General features: G+C 36.7%; 1 protein-coding gene across 1 annotated transcript; it reads left to right on the forward strand.

Annotated features, from left to right (window-relative positions):
* Nucleotides 1-541: 541 nt before the first annotated feature.
* On the forward strand, nt 542-19,201 carry setdb1b (SET domain bifurcated histone lysine methyltransferase 1b). The gene is made up of 22 exons (XM_056474818.1): nt 542-754; nt 2,850-3,100; nt 3,877-4,040; nt 4,116-4,159; nt 4,443-4,737; nt 5,083-5,284; nt 5,356-5,429; nt 5,649-5,839; nt 5,961-6,090; nt 6,259-6,418; nt 6,509-6,637; nt 7,903-8,191; nt 9,809-10,161; nt 10,518-10,634; nt 10,739-10,908; nt 12,419-12,658; nt 13,066-13,230; nt 14,532-14,704; nt 14,839-14,926; nt 15,741-15,979; nt 16,119-16,207; nt 18,546-19,201. Exons 2-22 carry the CDS (start codon nt 2,853-2,855, stop codon nt 18,661-18,663), a joined length of 3,678 nt encoding a protein of 1,225 aa, XP_056330793.1. The 5' UTR covers nt 542-754; nt 2,850-2,852; the 3' UTR covers nt 18,664-19,201.
* The last annotated feature ends 1,997 nt before the right edge of the window (nt 19,202-21,198 follow it).

Genomic DNA, 21,198 nt, shown 5'->3' on the forward strand with positions numbered 1-21,198 from the left:
GATTTATTTGACAACATTAACTAATTAAACTAACAAACTTTGTATTCTATTTAATTTGCTTTTTTTATGATTGGTTTGTTATACAAACACTGCTATAAATAAATCATTGTGGATTTCACAAGTGTGTATTTTTAAATCCACTAACATATGAAGTTGTATATAACAAAATGAGGCAAAAAAATGTTTTACATTTTCTATATCATGAATTAAAGGTTAATATCACTGCATTTTGAATATAATTTATTGACTTTGAAACCAATTTTATCTTTTATTTACCTTTTATTTTTTTTAAATAAGATCTATTTTTATTGTTACATGTAAGCGATTTCCTGAAAGTTATTAAGTCGAGTTTTTGGACTTTCTGTTTTGACTTTATTTTTGACAACACTATCAAACTTGATAGATAGTGTAATGCGTTGTAGTCATGTAAACCACTACCCGCAACGGTAGGCGGTGCTACCGGTTTTTGCTCACACGCGATTGCTCACTGGAACTGCCACTCATTCACCACGCGAATGCCGATTGGCCAGCTCGTGATCCTGATCATCACCCAAAAAACATTCATTGTGATTTTGGTGTGCATGACGTTCTATGACCAGTGAATTATCAAAATATTAAAAACAACCACATTTCTGAAATGTCACGAATATAGGAGAAAACTTTAAACGCACTACCGTTTGTTTACCAGTCATTTGAGGCACGGCAGAAAGGAGAAAAATCACAAAGGGCTGGAGGCGCAGGCACGTTAGTTGAGGTAAGCTAACTCGGCTAGCATCAGCACTATTCAATAAAGCTCACTTGACTCCGAGTCTTTTTCTTCACCCTCATGTGTTGGTGTTTTACAGAAAACTTTATACCGACGTACCATCGTACATATTTTATTTGCATTTTGTTCTTTGCTAGAAAGGACACTGTGTTTGCCCTCTCATCCGCGAGTTGCGCGCGTTTAACATCAGGGGTCTCGACTTGTATGGCTGATCAAGTGTTTTTACTCGAACGAGGCATTTTCAGGTAATTTAAATATTGCACGTATCCCAGTCGAAGGAGAGTTAGTAACATGTTGCTTTCTACATCAGCGAACTGGTCGTGTTTACATTCCAACAGGATAATTTAATGGTTTATCGATCAGGTATTTTGATGAAGTTATGTGACGTTTGTTAACAACACTATAATTGGTACAGTTCTGTATTTTATTTACAGCAATGGGGAACATGTAAATCTGATGCTGAAGTCCTATTTACACCGCTAACTTCAAGGGATTGTTTACTCAAACATTTACATTCTGTCATCATCGTTCACTCTAACTTTAACTGCACTTGTTCCAAACATGTTTGAGTTTCTTTCTTCTGTTAAACAAAAAAGGAAAATATACTGAAGAATGTCTGGGGAAAAAGCAGCCAATGACCTCCATCGTATTTTTTTGTTTATTAGTTTGTTTGTTTGTACAATGGAAGTCAGTGGCTGTTTTTTCCCCAACATTCTTCATAATATCTTGTTTGTGTTCAACAGAAGAAATTCATAAGCTTAACCAAACTTAAATTGTGAGTAAATGATGAGGCATTTTTACTTTTTGGGTGAACTATCCATTTAAAAGGCTGTTTTGCTTTTGGAAATTCAGTGTGAAGACAGCATAATGCAATGTCAAAAACAAGACTATATTATCTGACCCACCTCATCGCCTTGTATCCAAATACACATTGAAGAATTGCTGTGTAAATGCTACTTCTGATTGTCTGTTAAAAGACTGCAATGGCACTACATGCTTTGGTTCATCGTTTGTGGTGCAATCTTGGCATAATTTACAGTGCAAAATGGAAAATAAGTGCTTCTGCTGTGGCATATTCTTTTCAGTAGTGCTCAGAGGTGGCTAAAATGTTATCCCAATTTATGACTTTTATACTTTAATACTAGGAAATGAAGTGGGCCAGAGCAGGCAGAATTTAGTCTGACATTGTATCAGTACTTTGAAGGTTCAGCAGATATGGTGCAACCTGTAGTTTACTCAAAAATGAAAATTCTGTCATCATTTACTCACCCTTTTGCTTGATCCAAATCCGTTTCTTTCTTTTTGAACGCATAAGAAGATATTTTGTAGAATGTTAGAAACCGGCAGCCGTTCACTTGCATAGTATTTGTTTTTCCTACTATGAATGGTTACCAGTTTCCAACATGTTTCAAAACATCTTTTGTGCTCAACAGAAACATTAAATGCATAAAACTTTGGAACAAATTGAGAGTAAGTAGTAAAAAAAAATAACTTTTTTGGGTGAACCATGCCTTTAACTCAGCCTAGATGTGACCATATTCACTTGAAAATATGTATTCATTTAATTAGATGTGTAAGAAACTTTCATAGCATTAATTAAAATATTTATACCTTATTATATCAGGTTGCCTCAGATTCATTAAATAAGAGTAATAACGTAGGTAATCTTAACAGATCAAACTTTTAATGTACAGTGTTGCCACAGTTTAGTATTTCTTTCTGTAAATCTTCTTCATTTAACAAAGCATTTAATATTTTTTGACCAAACTGATACAAAATTTGCTGGTGGAAAACACATTAATCTGATTGTGAACCAGAAAAAAGTAAAGAGCATGAAAAGAATGACAAAATTTTTGATTATAATTGGACCATACAATAGAATTGGGGTGGAAGTGCATCCAATGAGTTGTTTATACACAGAACATCATCACTGAGTCAAAGCACAGATGCTGAGGAGAAATGTGCTGAAATTCCTCTAGACTGATGTGCTTGCTTGCTCCACACTTAATGGAAACGTCATGTTGCATCATGGTTTATTCTGTGACTGTGTTTACTAACATGTTTTTATTTTATTTTTTTCAAGTGCATGGAAGTGGATGCATGTTTAAACTCAGGGATGGAGATGGAGCTGGAACCAGAACTGGAGCTGGAACCAGAGTTGGAGGAGGAGTTAGGAGTGTCTTTGGATGAGCTGCGCAAGTGGATCGAGGAGCAGGTGGACGGCAGCGAGGCCGTGCAGAAGAGGAAAGCTGATCTGGAGCAGCTGCAGAACTGGGTTGAGCAGCGTGAGAAGGAGGTTGCTGACATCGATGCTCTTTGCTCCAATGCCTCAGAGTAAGTTTAAAGAGTTTATTTGATTTAAACTAAACTAACTTTTATTTATGTTCAGTTTTTTTTGATAGTCAAAATGAACATCAATAATACACAAATGTACAATGTGCCAGAAATATCCTGGAAGCTATTTGCAACTATTACATTTTAACATTAGTGTTATGTTGCTCTTTCATGCATTATATGCTGTGACAGACACGAGGCATGAATGCAATAGTCATGTGTGTATGCATGCATGCAGAAATTACATACAAACAGAAACAATGAAAATATAGCACACTGGAGTACACCATTAATTCTATTACTATATATCTGATACTTTTCGTGTGCTTAATGGTGGAATTTTTTAACAATCAACACTGGAAAAATCGACTTCTGCAAATGTTTGTAGTTTCTAAAGATAGATGTCAACACTGGCTAAGAAATGAAAGATAAAGATGCCTTGTTTTGTTTAGATTAAAGATATAGATGCTTTTTTTTTGTTTGTTTGGTTTAGTTTTTTGCAGGTTTTTAAGAAAGTGAACGTTATGTGATTTAGTTAAGACAATGTTATATCATGCTGTTACATTGACTGATTTAATGTAGAATAATCATGTAGTATAAAAATTCTTTCATCATGTGGTAAGAACTTCTAAGAAGAAACTGATATGCTGATCAAAAGCACAGCCTCAGTTCAGCAAGTGCAGATTTCCCATTAGTTGCTGTAGGTTTTGATTTGAGTGAAATCCAGGTTTTGGAAGACGTTCAATCTCTTTGTTTGTTTGCTTGCTTGCTTTAAGGTCTGTGGTTCAGTGTGAAGCTCTGGTGAAGGAAGTGTACAGTAACATGGGTTTAGTGTATCGTGAAAGCAGCTCAGATGATGAGGGAGGAGACAAGGCAAACCCCTCTGAGGTCATCGAGATCGATGATGATGATGACGACGATGTCATTGCTGTGGGATGTTGTAAGTTAGAGGTTGTATATTATGTCATTTTATAGATGTAAAGATTTTACCGTAACGTTGTGTTTTTCTCCACAGTGGTTCCTCCCAAGAAGGGTTTAACTCAAGCCAAGGACCCAGCGGTAAGAGAATGCCTTTGTATCAACTGACTCATTTACTGCAGAATTTAGTAACTTTGATTGAAATCCATATGATTAAGTTGAATTAATGTGAAGAACTGAGCTGTGTGCCATTTGTTGTTGTTAGCATACTGCATAAACAATCTATTAAATAGAATCAAAAGTCTTTTATTGTTTTATTGAGAATTTATATTACAATGCCTGTTGTTTTATTGGCCAATCCTAATTGTTAAGGTGTTTAATTAATGTTTCCTATTTGTGTGTTGTGTCTGGATTTCATTTGAAGTTTAAGGAGGCTTCAGCTGCGCTTCAAAGAACATCTCAGCAGGTGCAGAACCTGGCTCAGACTGTCAACAGAACGGCCCAATCAGGGGTCACTACACCAGTTAAAACAGGGGGCCCTGCCGGACAAGGTCCTCTAGCTGTTCCAGCAGTGTTTATGTCCTCAGCCCCAAGAAACACGCCCACTCAACCAAACCCTAATATAAAACAGGACAGTATCAAGATAAACATGACACTATTGGGTAAAAAACGAACCAAGACGTGGCATCGTGGAACACTTGTTGCCATCAAGCAAGTGGGTAAGTGCATGCAGTTTAAAATCTGTTCAACTGTTCTCTCAATTACATGGCCTTATTATCATTATTATAACCTTTATTTTACCAGGAAAAACACATTGAGATTAAAAATCTCTTTCACAAGAGCCAAGATTAGGCAATACATATCACTTGGGTCTAGCAGAAAACAAACAATTAACAGTTAACATGATTTACACATTGACATTAACTATTCAAAACACCAACAAACCTGTGTTTCAGTTTCTAAATTATTTATACTCTTTTTAAAAGCATTTAGTGAAATCAATGGCCTGCTGTAAGTGCTTTAGATGACAAAATATTTGTTATTTTGGTATCTTATTTAAACAGGCAACAATCTTAAGTACAAAGTCAGGTTTGAGAATAAGGGGAAGAGTCTTCTCTCTGGGAATCATGTGGCCTTTGAGTACCACCCAACACTGGAGAGACTGTTTGTTGGAGCCCGTGTTGTTGCCAGGTACAAGGATGGTAATCAAGTCTGGCTGTATGCAGGCGTAGTCGCTGAGATGCCCAACAGCAAGAACCGTATGAGGTAAGGTTAACACAGGACCTTGGGTTTGTTGATTTAAATGCATTGCATTGCTGACTTGGTGTATTTTGCAGGTTCCTGATCTTTTTTGATGATGGTTATGCCTCGTATGTGGGCTTGCCTGAGCTCTACCCTATCTGCAGACCACGTAAGAACTTTTTCTTCTGTTCTTTTTCGTTTAATGCATTTTCTGTTTTAGTATGTGATGTCAAACACCTTTTGTAATGCTAATTGTGATTCCATTTTTATCAAAAGACAATGTTACAAATAATACATTTACATTAATGATTTTGAAAATAAAATCGTTTTAATTCCACTAAAAGAGTAATTATAATGGCTCAGTCTCCTCCTGTTTACCTGTATTCAGTGAAAAAGACCTGGGAGGATATTGAGGATGCGTCCTGCAGAGATTTCATTGAGGAGTATATCACATCGTATCCTAACAGACCCATGGTGCTGCTGAAGCCAGGGCAAATTATAAAAACCGAATGGGAGGGAACATGGTGGAAGAGCCGTGTGGAAGAAGTGGATGGCAGCCTTGTGAAAATGCTCTTCTTGGTTAGTTTGACATCCAGTAGAAATGTTAGAGTTGATGATTTTAAAATGAAAATATCATGTCCATGTGCATAATAGCGGTATTGTTTAATAATAATATTGTTTGATGTGAATTATGATTTAGGATGATAAGCGAAGTGAATGGATTTATCGTGGCTCTACACGACTAGAACCCATGTTTAATCTGAAAATGAACACTGCTAACAGTCAAGAAAAGAAAATGGCTGGTCAACAAAGACAGCGGCCTAATATGGGTAACTGATCACTTTTTTTTTGTCTTTCACATAGCACGATTGGCAGCCTTTTAATTCCATATTGTTTATGAATATGTAATAATAAAATTAAAATGATCGAAAGTTGTTCCCATCTCTTCTCTGCACTAATTTTAAGTTTGCATTCACTAAAACTGATTGTGTTTGTAGGAGCACTGAGGACAAAGGGCCCTGTAGTGCAGTACACCAGCGACAATAGTGCTGCTGCTGCCGCTGCTGCAGCTACTGGTAGTGGTGCCGCCACTCCAGGCACTCCTACTCGTCCTGTAGCCCCCCAGCCTGCCGGACCCCCACAACCGACCCGCACAGAGTGGGTGCTTTATCTGTTCTTTCATAATGCTACATTTATTTATCCAGATCAAGTTCTAAAACATGTTTATCTCCTTTTTCTCCATTTCAGGAGTCCTAGTTTTAAGAGTCAAATGGCTAAGAAGAGCACTGGTCAACTCGTACTGCAGCCTCGTCAGGGCATGCCCTCTGACCTGCAGCCTAAACCACTAATCAATGCTCTTCAGACCAATACATCCAGGTTAGTGACAAAATTTTCAATTCAATACTTTCTATTTTTATTATTGAACAGAACATCTGTGCATCTCAGTGCAATATTTGGTTGTTTTGTTTCTTGTTTAATTGTCTACAAATTCAGAGTGCCAATATTTAGTGTTTAAAGAAACATAAAGATGGTTAATTTGTTTCTAAATGAATAAGCTACTTAGCTACTTAGAATGATAAATGAACAGTTTATTGCACCTTTTCACATGGTCATTGAGCCACAAACAATTTTGTCATCTTTCTCTCTCTCTCACATATAATACCTGTTTTATATATAGATATCTTTTCTGGTTTTAAAGGAGTTCCTGGGGATTTTTCTTGGTCATCTCACTGTTTATGCACAGCCATCCTGTCATATTCATATATAAACTCAGATTTTGAAATATGTTGCTATACAGGGGTAGCACAGTGAAACTGAAACATCTGACACCACGAGACTTCATTAGTATGGTGTAGTGCCTCCTTTTGCAGCCAATACAGCATCAGTTCGTCTTGGGAACACAGTTGCCAGAGGGATTTGAGCCATTCTTGCAGAATAGTGGTCAGGTTACTATGTAATGCTGGTGGAGGAAAACATTTCCTGACTTACACCTCCAAAACACTCCAAAGTGGCTAATTAATATTTAGATCTGGTGACTGCAGGCCATGGGAGATGTTTAACTTCACTGTCGTGTTCATTAAGTCACTCTGTCACCAGTCTTTTTGTGTGCATTGGTGCATTATCATCCTGATACACTGCACTGCCTTCAGGAGACAATGTTTGGGTGCACATGGTCCTCCAGAATGGTTCGGTAGTCCTCAGCAGTGACACACCCATTTACCACAAGTATTGGACCTAGGGGATTCCATTTAGCCATGAAACCTACTAAACTAAATTGACTAGTGTTTCAGTTTCATTGTCCAACTTCTGTATATGGCATTATATTTTGCTGTACAGTTCATAATCCCCACCATTTTCCTAATTATGGTTTTTGTCATTTTGTCATTCTGATTTATGTTCAGTTGTGTGTTGTCTTAAGTATTTGTTGTCTTATATATTTAGACATTTGCTGCTGACTTGGTTGTTAGCTTGTAAATGGCTCTGCTGAAGATTGAGTGGGATTTTGATACAAACTGAATAGATGATAACAGCCAGGCTTAGACATTTTAATTATACATTTTATACAGTGGAAGAAAGTAGAGAGATGTAATTCATTTTTACAGTCTTTGAAGCGTACCAACACCTTGTTTCACTACTTGCAGGCTCTTCCTTCTGCAGTCTGGACCCGTGCACACATTGACACCAATCACACCAGCCCCTCAAACTGTGCAGACAGCTGTTTCGACCTACACAAATGAGCGCATTCCCCAGGAGCCCTCATACCAGGCCCCAAATGACCGACTCTTCTACCTTACACACAACTGCTCTCCAGAATGTCTAAAGCGCATCAGACCCACCCGTCCAAACCTGCACCGAGGTCGCAATCCACTCCTCACACCATTGCTCTATGAATTTCGCCGCATGACTGGTCGCAGACGCCTTAACCGCAAGGTTTGTAAGATGAAAGGTGTAGTTCAAGATTAGATTCTGATTCTAGGAGTCACAATCTGATTCCAAAACAATTCTTTACCTCATATTCCCTATTTCTTCTGCTGTAAAACTATTTACATATTTACAACTTAATTAATTGTTTATTATTTACTTAATAATTTCTTATTAGAGTTTCTATATGCTTTTGTTTAATGATTGGAATCTCTGTATGACAGTGCTGCCATCTTAAAAATGATTTATTTTATTAAAGTATTATTCAGGACGAACAAGCTCTTAACGTAACATTAAAATGCCATATTACAAACAGCATTTACAAAGAATCAACTGTACTTTAGGAGAGCCTTAAGGCTGATTTACACTTCTGCATCAAGCGCACACGTATGCTCCGGCACAGCCTGCGTACAGTCGCATAGCCCTCGCCTTGGCTGACGCTGACGCACACCTCTCAAAAAATGTAACTACACATCACAATAACACGTAGTGCAAGCTTTGTGATTGGTTGGCTTGGGTAGTTGTGATGAGCGTGGGCTATGTGCTATGAGCCGCGAGCCAGAGGGTGCGAGTGTTTACAAGTGTCAAATCTCGTGAAGGAGCTCCAGATGGAAACTTTTGTTTTGTGTTTACCTTATGATTAAAATTGTTGCATGTCCGCCAGTTCCCGCGTCCAAAACATCCAAAAAAAACAAAACATCCACAAAGAAACTCGACATAAAGGAACATAACCTACTGCCAGCTAGCCTTTCGGAGGTGTTATTGCAGAGCAACACAAACAGCACGCAGAAGTATAAATGCACGGTTATGCACAAGGCAGTCACCGTTGGTCACACCGATCACTCGACCCAGAAGTATAAACCTGCCTTTATATTTGTTATAGCGCATTTATAATGTTCAGAATATATATAGATACAGTTGAGGACAAAGTTATTAATCCTGTAAAATATATTGACCTTACAAATAAAATTTAAATATTCCAGCCCAACTAAAAGAAAATCGTCTCCCCTAGAAGAAAAAACGTGTCTTTCTTTTGGTGAATATAATGTTGGTTGCACACTGGAGAAGTGCAGAGCTGCATCATGTTCATGGAAACTAGAGGTTTTGCTTTGTGGCACAACAGGAATTCAAATATAATCAATAATTAATTCAAGTTTATCGATCTCTGTTCAAATGAAGTGAATTCAGCAGCATACATACAGATTTTTCTGTTTCTTGCTCATGCACACTCCCACTAATCAAATTTCAATACAGAATAGATTCAGAACTGAGAATTGATTCAGTATCTTTAGAGAGAGAATCAAAATGCATATATTTTTCTTATTCCCACCCCTAATAAAAGCTACAGTGAAGTTTTAAATAATAATAAAAATACAATATGATCAAAATGTCCAGGTTAAAGTTGCTGCTTAATTTAAAAGTGACCTTTGTGTTATCTGTGCTTCATGCATTCCTATTGATCTTCTCGCCAATGAAGTTTTGTTACAATTTTCTGATGTTCACCACTAGAAACTAGTAATCAACCAATAGGTTTTTCCCAGCGGTTGATTCAGATATCTCCTTCATCGTTCATAATTCATGTTAATGCAAAATCTAATTTGAGTAAACTATCTATTTCTCTTTCAGATGTCATTCCACGTCATCTACAAGTCCCCGTGTGGCTTGAGTCTAAGGAATATGACCGAGATTCAGCGCTACCTTTTCCAGACTCAGTGTGACTTCATCTTCTTGGAGATGTTCTGTCTAGACCCCTATGTGCTGGTGGACCGCCGATTCCAACCCCAGAGGCCCTTCTACTTCATAAGAGACATCACGAGTGGCCGTGAAGACATTCCCCTGTCCTGTGTAAATGAGATTGACAACACGCCACCACCCAGCGTGGCCTACAGCAAAGAGAGGATCCCAGAAGATGGAGTATATATTAACACCAGTGCAGACTTCCTGGTGGGCTGTGACTGCACCGATGGCTGCAGGGACAAGTTAGTATAATTGATCAGCTGTCATAAGAGAAGTAAAACAAACAAACAAATCATGTTACTAAATGCAAGTACAATATTTTATTTCAGTTCGAAATTTAGTCAGTAGCCAACTCTCACACACTTTTTCTACACCAGTCGTCTTTGTACTGAAAAAAAAAATTAAATGAGAATGGTTTTCAAAAATTTTAGAGAAGAGTGAGTGATAACACATTTAAGGTGTTAAGGATGAAGATGAGTTTTGCTACACCTTGTGACTTTTTTAGCTACTCATTTGAGACTTATCTGGGAAATACAGATACAATTTAATTATTTCTAAGACTTGACTTCCTTTATTGTGTACCTTTGCTTGTTTTTAGATCCAAGTGCTCGTGTCATCAGCTGACTCTACAGGCTACAGGATGTACTCCAGGTGGGCAGATCAACCCCAACGCTGGATACCATTACAAGAGACTGGAGGAATGTCTTCCTACAGGGTGTGTGATTATAACCAACTCATTAGTGTCATACACATGTTGAGTTCAAATTAACGTCATACTTCTCTTTTCCTCCTCTTTCATTCTCTCTCTTACATTCTCAGGATCTATGAATGTAATAAGCGGTGTCGCTGTAATATGCAGATGTGCACTAATCGTCTGGTTCAGCACGGTTTGCAGGTCAGACTGCAGCTCTTTAAGACCCAGAATAAAGGATGGGGGATTCGGTGTCTTGATGACATCGCCAAGGGCTCCTTTGTTTGCATCTATGCAGGTAAAACACTAAGAAAAAGCCTTAGACTTAGGAGTGTACAATGTATACGATAATAGCATAATATAATAAAATCATGTTTTTTTTATATATATTTAAAATGATGTGTGACTTAACATTGTTGCTCATTCTGCAAAAAAACAACAAAAACTGCATCTTGAGGATTCAAACCATTCACATTGTGTCCTCTTTCAGTGCAGTTAGAATGACTGTAATGTAAAATTGCATTCCTTGTTTATGATATTGTTAGGTAGGGCTGCACGAATTGGTAAAAAAAAAAATCTAATTGCGATTTATCTGATCAAAACTACGAATTTTTTTTATTTAAAAAAATTTTTTTTTGAATAATAAATAGTCATTTTAAAATGCAATTTACTATAATTTTATAAAAGAGTTGCAGGTTTGATTTGGTGGTTTTAACAGCACCAAAGAAAGACCAAGCATGATCACAAACTACACTACACTATGCTACTGTTTTATTAAAACCATTTTTTCCAATAAAGTTGTCAGGACAAATTAAGACAATGACTACAGTATTTTAAATGTAGTTAAATTATATATAAAATCTTATATATAGATATATAAAACCTTTAAAACCTTTACATTTAGATTGTTACATTCTTCATATTGATTTTATGATATTCATGGTGCATTGATGATGGTTTCCATACACATTTTTAGATTTTGCTTCACAGCACAAGAATTCTTGTATTAAAATGTATGGTTGAATGTATTTAAATTTTATTTGAAATACAATTTTGTCCCTTTAATACAAGCAGTCAGATACATAAACTGTACCTTTAATTTGACCTGCTCAAAGAAAACACTTATTTTGAATGCATCAAACAAAACTCAAATACATACACAGAACAGCAAAAGCATTTATAGAAAATAAACTGCTGTAAATATTATTGTGTGTGGATCAACAAGAATCGATAGAGAGAATGAAACGTTACCTTGCGCAAGCAGGTCAAAGGTCCACACACATGGACACACAGAGTAGAGATGGAGTTCACACGTTTCATTTCATCTCCATGGCAGTGGAATGGGGGCTTGCGGATTCTGCTGTAACAGTTGTCTGCTTTTTAAGTAACGTTAGTTGGATCGTTTTAATTTCTCGTGCTCGCATCTAAAATTTTTCTCAATTTTAGAGTATTGAGTTCAATTTTAGATGCGTTATTGTCTGTTTTTTCTTCTTTTTTAAATTGAAGAGTTCAGCTGCAAAACCTGTCACAAAAAGTGCCATCAGAAATGTTTTTTCTACTATGACATTTTTTAGCCTCTTATATTCATGATCAGTTATTTCAGGTTTAAAGTGATGAAAATTTGCCATATAAGTGAAATTACTGAATCGAGCCTGAGAAAAATGCTAAACAATACTGCAGTTTTTTAAAAAGTATTACACACCCCAACTTGCATTTCAGTTCAATAATAAGAGAATGACTCCAGTGTTAGTCTTGTATAAGATCTCCCTCTTTTTTAAAATATATATATATATTGATTTCTTTCTCAGGAAAGATCCTGACAGATGACTTTGCCGATAAGGAAGGTTTGGAAATGGGCGATGAGTATTTTGCCAATCTAGACCACATTGAGAGCGTGGAGAACTTTAAGGAAGGTTACGAGAGCGAAGCCCACTGCTCGGACAGCGAAGGCAGCGGTGTGGACATGAGCAGAGTTAAACTACCTGCTTCCTCCCGACACGGTAAATCCAACAAGATGGAGGAGCGTAACAGCAGCACAACTGGCAAAAGTGAGAGACCTACGCACACATCTGATTGATGTACTAATGGCTGTGTAAAAGCGGAAACATCTAATCTTTCCTTGGTGACCACATTCTGCTTACAAATCCTACTGTGAAGAAACTTTTTGTCACACTAGCCATAAACCTGATCCAAAATCCTTGTATATGTTATGGCGTTTGCATTTAAAGTATGCTAAATATTTACTTATATTTTTGTGATGCATGTGGTTTTTATATTTTTAATTACAGTTCACTTTTCTTGTTTTAATGTAGTTTCATACAATTTTAAACAAAAAAATATTTTTCTTTTTTTCTTTTTATTTAGTTACACATTCGTTGTGTTGTAATAGATAACTAGCGGGTGAAGCTTATCATTTTATCATGTATATAATATTTTTTTATGATCCACTTATTAGGCCAAGATGATTCCTCTGAAGAGAGCGATGATGAAAAAGATGACGACTCCAACGAGGACGATAGCGACAGCTCAGATGACACTTTTGTGAAAGACACATATTACACCACCAGCTCGGTGTGGAGGAGCTACACCACTCGCAGACAGGCCAAGGGATTGAAGGAAGGTGAGGGAGCATTAAGATGTTTTAATCAAGAGAGATTATAACACTAAGACAAGTCATCCACTGGAGGGCAGGCTTGAGAAAGTATTGTGTCAGTGTTATGTGAGTTAGGGTTGTGTAGAAAATTCTCGAAACCTGTCAAGACATAGTGTGTATGGCTTACATGACAGTTTTGTAATACTTATTAACACTAGGCAATATTATGTTCATAAATTTTTATATTTGTGTTCAAATATGCTTTGAACAATTGTTAATTAAAAAAAAGTAGTAAATAGAATTAATGTATTCATGTGTCATACACAATACTTTTTATTTAGTGGGGAAATTACTTAAACAGTTATTAATTATAATAACAACAAACAACATTTATTAATAATACAGAAATTATCATTACTAAAATAAATGATAACATATTATGTAACATTGTTTAATATATATTATGGAAATATTATGTCTCTTAAATACAGTGTATTTTATTTTAGTGGTAAATTCCCTTAACCTATAACAATAACGGTTTTTAATATAATTATTAAAATATGCGTTATAGGACTGAATATTCTGAATACAATTACATGATAGATAGATAGACAGACAGACAGACAGACAGACAGTCAGACAGACACACACACACACACACACAGACAGACAGACAGACAGACAGAGATAGATAGACAGACAGACAGACAGACAGACAGAGATAGATAGACAGACAGACAGACAGACAGACAGACAGACAGACAGACAGACAGACAGACAGATAGATAGATAGATAGATAGATAGATAGATAGATAGACAGACAGATAGATAGACCGTTGGATAGATAGATAGAAAGACAGACAGACAGACAGATAGATAGACCGTTGGATAGATAGATAGACAGACAGACAGATAGACAGACAGATAGATAGACCGTTAGATAGATAGATAAACAGACAGACAGACAGACAGATAGGTAGACAGACAGACAGATAGGTAGACAGATAGGTAGACAGATAGACAGACAGATAGACAGACAGATAGATAGACAGATAGATAGATAGATAGACATTTGTATTTACTTATTATTATTATTATTATTATTATTATTTCTAATCAAATCATGGACTTGAAAATGATTCAACGTCTGTTTTTTTGTGTTGAAATGTAATGATGGTATTTTGTGTTAGAATAATTATATTCTAATTAATTATAATTATTAATTATAATCTAATTATTTATAATATTTTTAAAAAAATTAAAAAAATGCTGCTTACACTGAAAGTAAGTAACTTCATCATTTTGTTTTTCTCCTCCTTTGCTGTAGAGAGTCAAGACAGCAAGGATGGACTGAGTGTTTCTGCAGGCGAGGACAGAAAGCCGCCCCACATGCCAGAAGAGACTGGCAAGAGCAAAGTGGCATCTTGGCTCACTAACCAGTCCTCCACTTCTGCCAATCAGAGCGTCAAGGTGGAGGGAGGAATAAAGTCCGAAAAGAAGGTGAATGTGCTTTTCCTTTCATCCTGCTTCCTGTTTTATTTTTTGCATGACATCTTTTTTGTTTCTCTGTTTCTCTTTCTGATGCAGTTTTTACCCCCTTTACTCACTTCTATTATAATCTGTTTTTGTTTCAGGATGTGATGACTCTCTCCGACAGTGACGATGTGCAAACTATCAGCTCAGGATCAGATGACAATAAGGAGAGAGAGAAGAAGACTCAGGGTAAGTGGAGGAAAAGGGGAAATTGCTTCAGTCGTCTGGGGACTTCCACTTTTCTGTCAACTGACTGAATCTGCATGTTTTATTGGTGCTGCACGAACAGAATTAAATTTAATGCTTTATATTTTATGCCTTTATAATGAATGAGATGTTAATCATTTTGGTTGTGCTACAGCAACCGGTTGTGAAAGCTTAAATGGGCACAATAAGGTCAGAAAATCTTACAACTATAGTTACTAAACAGTTATTGCTGTATTTGCAAGAATATGTCACCTTAAACTTGCAACCACCTACATTTCAAAGTTGCTTGTATAATGCAAGTAACTCCATACATATTAAGCATGTAAAAGGTTAATGGGGCTGTAATTGTTTATATTTATCAATCTTTCTTTCAATCTGAGTACAAATAAATATCAATTATTTCTATTGGAATGAATGGAACTAAATAGCTTTTTTGTTAATGCTTCATTGTTTTAGGTCTACAGGTAACCTATTTTACATTAAATTCTGAATGAAATTTTTAAATGTGATACAAACACTAATGCAACTGCTTTGCGCTGGGCCTAAACTGCATTAAAGACAGAAAAAAATGTTGCGTTTATGTGAAAGTCACATTTTAAAATGTCAATAATGCAATTTTGAGTAAGGCTGCACCAAAAATTGAAGACTATTGTCATGTGTGTTTGTCAGTAAAGCTGGTTTTGTTAATGAGCAGTAAATCTCCTGTGTGAGAATCAAACTGCAACTGTGAAAAGAGCTTTATTTTCTGGAGAATGCAGCTTATTGGACATTTTCTCTCTGTGTGTCTTTCTGTCAGCTGTGGTGAAGAGGCAGGTGGCAGTGAAGTCCACACGGGGCATTGCTTTGAAGTCCCACAGTATGATGGTGAAATCAGGGGGAGGGGGTGCAGGAGGCGGTGGGTCAGGCCCGTCTCAGGGGCATGGGGGAGGTGGTGTAGACAATGGCCCTAAAAACACCCGCCTGTTCTTTGATGGGGAGGAATCCTGCTACATTATTGATGCCAAACTAGAGGGCAACCTCGGACGATACCTCAACGTGAGTCCCTGAATAACTTGCATTTAATATGTTTGCATTTCATTCATTGGTATACAAAGGATTCTGTAACAGATTTTTTTTATTTTATTTTTTACAACTACAGTGTTTACATCTCTTCTCTTTTGTCTTTGTCTCACAGCATAGCTGCAGCCCCAATCTGTTTGTCCAGAATGTGTTTGTGGACACTCACGACCTGCGCTTTCCCTGGGTGGCCTTCTTTGCTAGCAAGTGAGCATGACATCAGTTTTTTTTTTTATCAGCCAATATTATAGGACTATATTCACAGTTACGGTATGTTACCTTTGTCATTGTCAATTACTTAGTGAATAAAAATGCTATTTTTGTTAAACATAATCTTCAGCTTTTAGATCAGGGTTTCTGCAGGTTTCGTCAAGTCAAATTTAAGATTTTTTAAGACCTTTTTAAGACCACCAAGAGTTAAATTTTAGACTTATAAAGGGCTTAATTCTAAGGGTTTTTTTACTTGCCCCATCAAAAAACTAATTCTAATTAGTTATTTTTTTAGCCACATATTTAAAATAATGTGTCAAAACAAGCAGACCCTTAAGTAAACTAAATGTATGCATAACAAAATGTTATAGTATTAATTATTTATAGTTTTGCAAAATTGCAAAAAGTTTTATTTAAAACACTTGCGCTCATAACATTTATCCATTTGTAAATTTGCAAAGTAGATACGTTCAAATTCATATTTGAGCATTATTAAACTGTCTGTACAGCACTTAACCTTCTTAAAATAGCATTAAAGGTTGCGTGAAGTGCTTTGAGATGTGCATTTTTTTTTTCATTTAATGTTTGACAATCTCAGCTGAAACATGAAGGCAGGATGGGACCTAGAGTAACCCCTCCCTTTTTTAAAAATAGCCAATAGCATTTTGTTTTATCACGGCTCTGCCAGTGAGGGTGGTTGAGCTCAAGCACATCAAATGAGAAGTGTCTTGAAAGGGGCAGGGCATGTGAGATACTAGAGAGCATTTGATTGGTCAAGATTTGATGAGAAACAGAAGTATGAGGTGACATGAAAAAAACAGGATCCATTTAATGTGGAAGTGACAAACTGCAAACATTGGATGTTTATATTAGGTTTATATTGTCTAAATGAGACTTTTGCCACTGGTTTGTAGCACACTAGCTTATAAATATCTTTAAGACTGTCATACAGTTAATAACATCTAAAAACATTTATTATCATTTCACTGGACCTTTGAAAAGGTTTTAAAATTACATTTGATTTGATGATACCTGAAAAAATCCTGGGCCAGTATGCAGAGAGTAGGTGGTGTTTGTGACTGTTTGAATACATTTAAATACATAGCATCTACACTATTAACACAATCCAATTCTAATGCATTTTCAACTACCTCTGGAAGTGGTATAGGAACAAGCTCAGAATAGCTGTGTTTCCATCCACCTGTTTCTATGTGCATTTTGGATATGCGCATAAAAAAACGGTTGACGTAAACGCCAAGATGCGCATACATTTTGAAAATGCACATAAAAATGTATGCTTATAACTGAGTAGGATAAACATTTTATTAAACTATGATGGAAACACTTTTACCACACAAATTCCAGTATGCGCATTAAAACAAGTCATGTGGTTTTGTTGTAAGAGATCATGTAATGATAATGTGTGTGAATGGACAAACCAGCAGGCTGAGCACATCCGCTTGTTGGTGACGTGTTGATGTATGGAGTACTGTTTCCGGGTCCAAGCCGTCACTCATTTGAATTGAGAAAATATTAGTTTATGATCACTTTTTATTCATGTCACACATTAAAGTGAATTTTATATAAAGTCATAGTGTACACAACAATATCTGGGCTTGCTGCATCACAAATACCGAAATTGTAACAATTTATAAAAAAATGAATCACTTTCTGGTCATCGGATATTAGGCATTGACATATATAATGCGATCATATTTTCAAAAGTATTACAGCGCTTTGTAAACGTTTATTATTACCATTTCATGAGTCTCCCCATGCAGTTTGATAGAGCGCTTGGACCCCGAAGCCGCTTTGCGTGATGTCACACTTAACAAGCGGATCTGAAATTTAGTTTTGGTCATTCTAAAACGCCTTAACCATTTCAGTATTAGTGGTATCATATTATGAGTTACCTCCAGAACTGTCAAGAAAACTGTGCTCTCAGACCTTCAAACACCACCACGCATTCATTTTGTGTCGGCATCATCTTGTGAGGTGCAAGTAATTTATTAAATAAGGAAAAGATTCACGCAGCTTCACCTACCGCAGTAAATGCCATTTTTACTGTTGATATTTGGCGCCAGATAACCAGGAAGTGATGATTTGGTTCACTCTGACTCGGATGGAAACGCTTCTTTATTTGCATGTCTTGCAATATTACAGTTTTGCGCATAAATTTAATTAGCAGTTTTGGATGGAAACATAGCTACTGTTTCAGACCCTGCTTGAGTTGTTTAACTGAAGGCTTTTTATTTAGTTTGAGCTGTTAGTGAGAATATAAAATGATTATCAGGCCGCATGTAAACACTGCTCTGGCCTTTGTGTGTTTTTACAGGCGAATCCGAGCAGGGACGGAGCTGACATGGGACTATAATTATGAAGTAGGCAGTGTGGAGGGCAAGGAGCTTCTGTGCTGCTGTGGATCAACAGAATGCAGAGGACGACTGCTGTAACACACACTTGAACACATGCACTAAAGGTATCTCCTGTTGGGCCACTGAACACTTACTTGGAGCTCTGGGAAGCTAGATTAGTACAGAGATGTCTGTGCTACTGATAAGAACTCTGCAGACACTGAATGAGGGGACATTTGTTCAGGAACTTATTGAAGTTGTAAAATAGGTGTACATGCGCATGTCCTGCTTCACAGGCCTTCCGCCTTAAACCCTAAATGGGCACATGGTGTCTATCACTGTGGTTAACGCAGTCCTTCCCATTAATATCGCTCTTTTTTTCTTTTCTTTTTTTTACATGTATGCAATCATCAGTCTCAACACCCTTGTGATTTTGCTTAGTTATATTTGTCCTCTTTTACATCCTATGTAGTTTTGATAATGAGGACCTGAGTGTTTTGTTTTATCATTTTATTCATGGTTTTGTGTTATTGTATGCTAATGTGTAAATGTGCTTTTGTTGGTCAGTAAGTTTATGAAAACAGACAAAATTGTACTTTTGTCACAATTTGAATTAAAGTTCTCCAAAGACCATAAATGTCATTTTCTCCTGTGACCAGGGCTTAACTTTTTTGATCACCAGCCACTGTGGCTAGTAGATTTCCAACATTACTCGCCACCAGTGGTGGAAAGAGTACTGAAAAATCATACTTTATTAAAAGTATTATTACTTGCCTAAATATGTAGTGCGAGTAAAAGTGTCTGTGGTAAATTTTACTCAAAGTATGAGTAAAAAATAGCCCTTTCAAAAGTACTCAAGTGTAGTGAGTATTACGCTGTTAAAAGCTGATGCAGAGCAAAAGGTGCATACAAAAAGAGCTGAATTAACAGAATCTGAGGGTGTACTCGCACGATGTACAGTTGCCTTGAACCGGGCTGAAGCACGCTTGTCCCCCCCCTCCCGTCTCCATCGACAGCCTGCACTCGTGTTGCATTTGGGCCTGAGCACGCTTATGTCATCGATGATGTGCTGTTCAGTTTAAGAAGCGTGAAGTGAACCGTGCTCAGGCACACCTCTTCCAATCACAACGCTCTGCATTGTTTGCGTGTTGCAGGCTACATAACGTAGGAATTTGCGTTTTTGGCAGGACCATAGACATAATGAATACTTTATATTTATATTATTATAATATATTAAATTATATTAAATAACAATTAATGAATAATATATATTAATTTATTATCTATGGGTGGAACCACGGGCTGGGCCGCTCGGAGGTTGATTCTGGGCCGCATGTGGCCCGCCAATTAAATAGCCCTGTCTTAAACCAATGTCATATTGACATCAAATGCTGATATTTATTCGTCAGGTATGGCAACCGAAATCCAACATCTTGTAGACGTCATAGTAATAATGTCCACACAACTTCAAGCGGTAACATCATTAGACGTTGTTATTTGGTTGATTTTAGGTTGGACGTTGGACATTGATGTCGGCCTGACATTGGGTTCTGATGTCTTTACCTGCTGGGTGTTTAAGGCCATTTCTGTCATCATACAGTAAACATCCGTCATCTTCTCATCAGGGACCTGGATCTAAACAGTCTCTGGGTCAATGCGTGTAAAGATTTTGGACATCTTCTTGGACACTTTTAACACTTCCAAACCGTTATAAATCACCCATGTCTTGAGGTAGTTAGTTATGATGCGATTTACCTTCTATGCACGATTTGATTTGGACAGGAATCACAGGCCTGATTTTTCTAATCCTCATAGACAGGGGAAAAAAGTAGTGACTGCAGGTTGAAGGAAAGTAGTGGAGTAAAAGTACCAATACTTCAATAAAAAAGTACTCAATTGAAAGTAGAAGTACACATTTTTAAAACTACTTGGTAAATTACAGTTTCTGTGAAATACTAGTGAATTGCGGTAATTTGAGTATTTGTAATTTGTTACTTTACACCACTGCTAGCCGCTCGGCATTTTCACTTGCCTTAATTTTGTTTTGGGAAATATATATTTTATATGCATAAATTTAACATTGACATGCTAAAATTACTTGATTTAGACTTTGCGTTATGTCCACATGCCTCCTCATTCATTTCACTTTTTTGTGTGTATGAACTTAAATGAGCATAAGCAAATGGGTTATGGTTTCATGGTGTCGCATTGCAACTCGTTTTTATTTCACATGGCTTTTTAAGGCTCAACACTAAGGATTTACAAAATTTATCTCTGGCCGCACCAAAAATTTATAAATAATTATTTCTTAGACACAAATTTTAAATAATATGTCAAAACAAGCTAAATATAGCTCTATAAATGCTTTTTATTCAACAAAACCTTTCTTAAAAAAAAAAACAATTGACATTTAAAAAATAATTATTGCCATATATCTAAAACTATGCACAGCAGTCCGTCCTGGCTCATAGATCACCAGTTTACTACACATAAATGGGGAGATAATCTCCTAAAGCAATGTTATTGTAAACGATGATAATTAAACTAGGAGTGTCACGTTGGCGCAGTGGGTAGCACAATTGTCTCACAGCAAGAAGGCCGCTGGTTTGAGCCCCAGCTGAGTCAGTTGGCATT

The sequence above is a fragment of the Danio aesculapii genome, chromosome 16 (genome assembly GCF_903798145.1).
Source record: "Danio aesculapii chromosome 16, fDanAes4.1, whole genome shotgun sequence".
Taxonomy (NCBI): Eukaryota; Metazoa; Chordata; class Actinopteri; order Cypriniformes; family Danionidae; genus Danio; species Danio aesculapii.

Excerpts from the sequence above, each read along its gene's own strand:
- setdb1b (XM_056474818.1), top strand. The coding sequence starts at position 2,853 with ATGGAAGTGGATGCATGTTTAAACTCAGGGATGGAGATGGAGCTGGAA. Across the intron at positions 5,285-5,355 it reads AACAGCAAGAACCGTATGAG|GTTCCTGATCTTTTTTGATG; the intron begins GTAAGGTTAACA and ends TGTATTTTGCAG. Across the intron at positions 6,638-7,902 it reads CTTCAGACCAATACATCCAG|GCTCTTCCTTCTGCAGTCTG; the intron begins GTTAGTGACAAA and ends CACTACTTGCAG.